This window comes from Atta colombica, unplaced genomic scaffold (assembly GCF_001594045.1).
Source record: "Atta colombica isolate Treedump-2 unplaced genomic scaffold, Acol1.0 scaffold92, whole genome shotgun sequence".
NCBI lineage: Eukaryota > Metazoa > Arthropoda > Insecta > Hymenoptera > Formicidae > Atta > Atta colombica.
The window spans coordinates 1,508,430-1,511,978 of NW_017259586.1; the positions used below are offsets into that span (position 1 = coordinate 1,508,430).

Here is a 3,549-nt window from a genome sequence, read left to right on the forward strand (position 1 = left end):
ATCACTATAGCTGATATAATCAATGTATATTATGAATTTGTGTATGATTTCGTGTTCAGTTTGCCGTAAAATTTCTATAGTCTCTGCACGTCTTACTTTATTTATCATAGCGAACGACACTGCTTAGCATTTAAATTTATCGCATGCTACGGCTGCTTGTCGGCGATGCAATCGGTACCCTTTGGGAACGCGGATATAAACGAGCGAACGACACTTTACAAACTACCTTTCATCTCATAGCATACTATGAACGCGAGCTCGACTATCAAGATAATATTTCGGCAAAACGTTGTGCAAACATACAATAATTCAATCGACAATTCAGCCACGCACTACATTTAGCTTCGCAATCAAAAGGCAAATAATTTAATCAGACATGAAAAAGCCATTGTAAATAAATATTAATAAAAACAAATATTAATGAAATACAGTAGATCAAAAAATATTTTTGTAAATATTTTGTTTGGAATAATTTCATAAAGATATTACGAACTAAAAGATATTATTTGCACATTAATTGCGATGCATATATTCTTTCTATTGTAAGAATATATTTTGTTTTTAATTTACGCTAATATGTTGAAGAAAGCATATATATTAACAATACATATTCTTTCAGAAAGTTTCTTGTATTCTTAAATATCTTAATATCCTTTTTTATTTATCAATATTCAATTAATATTTGTTACTAAAAACCCATTCATTTAAAACTTTTTAATCATGTATTATTTTATCAATGTTGAAGAATCCAATTAAAGCTTTCGAATGAAGTATTTGATTCATGCTTGCGTAAATTCTTGCCGATCGATCGAGTGTTTATTCACTGTGAGTAGCTTGATTTAATTATAACTAACTGCAATTCATCGAAAGAAGTTCATTTGAGCGTATCGTAACTTTTGAGAGTTATTATTGATGCTCTTCACGTAACGAAGCCAAGATTACTGTTTTTTTAATATACTTATTTCATATAATGTTTGTATAGGTTTTAATTGCGTTGTTCGTACGTACGTACGTTCGTGCGTTGTATCAGTACAAAAAAATTCATATACTTCTTTACATAATAGTTATAAAGTTAGAGATCATGAAAATTTAATAAATTTTTGAATTATGGGCTTCAATTTTTATATCTATAATATTGTGTGTGTGTGTGTGTGTGTGTGTGTGTGTGTGTGTGTATTATATATACATATTAATATTTTTTAATATATTCTTTCTGTAATTTTTATTTTAGAAAATCTGCAATATTTACGACTGGGAGATAACAATTTGCATATGATACCGAGTGATGCTCTGCGACGTTTGCATCGCTTACGCCACCTTGATTTACGGTCAAATAATATCACTGTACTTCCGGAGGATGCTTTCACAGGCTATGGAGATTCCATCACTTTCCTTAATCTACAAAAAAATATGTAATGCTTTTTCTTTCCATGCTTAGGAATTTAGATCGAAAAGTATTTCAATTTTTCTAATATATATGCAAAATAATCTACAGCTTCACGTAATTTTTTCAGGATTAAAATACTTCCACCTCTGGTATTCGAAAATCTCAATTCGCTAGAAACTTTAAATTTGCAAAATAACAGACTCACACATATCCCAGAAGAAGTTACGGAGAACATCGTTGATACACTACGTCATATAGATATGACAGGTAAAAAAAGCACCTCTCTTTTCATTTAACATTTATATTACTTTTCTTTTAATCAAATATGCAATAATCCGAAATTTTCCCTTGTTTAAATTAAGATTCTAATATTTAAATAAATGAAATATATTTTAATTTTTTTTTATTATTCACATCTTATTGAATATTAGCCTTTTTAATATACACAATCAAGTCATTTGTATTCTACGTATTTCTTTTTTTTTTTAATACTAGGAATATTAAGTAATTATAACATTTATCTACAATTTTTTTAAATACACAATCTTACAAATATTACTTTTTAGAGATTTCAAGTATATGTAAAAATCACTTTATAATTTTTGTACACTTTTAAAAGTGATGAAAATTAATCTGAGATATAAACGGATCCATTGTGTATAGCAAGCAGAACATAAGTCATCATAACGTCAAAAAAATGTCAAAATGGCATCACTGATTAAATAATTAATTATTAAAACTCAATTGATTGTCAAAATCGATTACTAAAAGTTACTTTTGCAATCAGTAATGATTCATTTGAATATCATTTTGACGTTTAAAAGAATCATTATCGTGATTCAGAAAAGGAGTGACCGGAAAATCATCATACATATTAAGAATTAATAATCACTGAATTATAAATAACATATATTGTACATTAAAGCTATACTTTTAGCAAAAGTTGCTCAGGTTCCATTTCAATAGAAGCGCAATCCATTATCGTGCGAATTTATTAATTTCATTTCTCTTCCACTCCGTTTTTCTTTCGTGTAGATAATCCTTTGATTTGCGACTGCGAGCTTCGATGGTATTCCGTGTGGCTCGGAAATCTGCGCGACAAAGATGACGAGATGATGTCAAAGAAGCGAACAGTCTGTATGATGGTTTCGGAACACCGTGAATACTCCGTGCAGAGTATTCCGCTCGATAGAATGGGCTGCGTGGGCAAGAACGCCGGAAAATTCTCGTCATCAGCTACTGGGTGCAGATTGTATTTGGACAAGACACTACCGTTGATTATTCTTACACTACCGTTGATTATTCTTACTGGTGTTCTACTTTAATCTTTCATGAATACGGCAGCGCGGTGACAGACGGCCGACTTTTCGTTTCGATGGAACGATTAATAATCATATTTCGTCTTCATTAAAGTTGTTATTATAAGTCACGTGATTGCTGTAGACTGCTGTAGGTCATTAAAAATTTCCAATTTTGTTATTCAGTTCTGTAAAGAAGGATTCCCGTGCCTTTCGAGATAATCGTGACGCGATAGCGGAGACGTGTCACGATTCCACGATGGCCATCTTTTTGTAGAAATTGAGAAACGCTATTTTATCACGTATCATCGCGATAATTTAATATATTCGTGTAAACGCTGTTATGGAAATGGCGCAAGCACCCAGAGAAAGGTTTCTTTGATTTAAGAAATATTTCTTTGCTATACAGTTAAAGAAAAAATTTCTTTGATTTTGAACATATTATAATTTTTTAAATCAAATGAACTTTTTTATTTAATTTCAGAAAATAATGTTTAAATCAAAGAAATGATTTTCTTAAGAATGAATTTCTTTAAATCAATAAATTTTTCTCTGAATGAGGGAATTACGAGACGAAAAGTGGGCGTATTATCGCAATGTCCGTTTGTCACGATCGGCCAAATTATAACAAGATTTGAACACCGGCTGACGAAGAAAGCAGCTGGCATTATTCAAACGGATTGCTACGATTCGGAGCAACGGATAGGAATTGATTACTTGATTCCTTTTGCCCTTTGACAAACCGCTTTTTTATTTCCCAGGAGGGCACGCGTTTCGTGTGCGGAGAGATATATTAAGCGCATAGTGATGGTTGCTTTTCTGTGCAGCACGCGTCCATGCGATGCGATCGCGCGTGAACAATCA

General features: G+C 31.6%; 1 protein-coding gene across 5 annotated transcripts in view; it reads left to right on the forward strand.

Annotated features, from left to right (window-relative positions):
- LOC108693558 (leucine-rich repeats and immunoglobulin-like domains protein 2) overlaps positions 1-3,051 on the forward strand; it is a 119,425-nt gene extending 116,374 nt beyond the window's left edge. For all 5 annotated transcript variants that reach the window (XM_018202561.1, XM_018202559.1, XM_018202562.1 and 2 more), the window contains 3 exons: positions 1,232-1,412; positions 1,515-1,654; positions 2,423-3,051. In XM_018202561.1, the coding sequence (XP_018058050.1) occupies positions 1,232-1,412; positions 1,515-1,654; positions 2,423-2,712 (611 nt within the window). In that variant the 3' untranslated portion in view covers positions 2,713-3,051. The remainder of the gene's footprint in view (positions 1-1,231; positions 1,413-1,514; positions 1,655-2,422) is intronic.
- Positions 3,052-3,549: the final 498 nt, after the last annotated feature.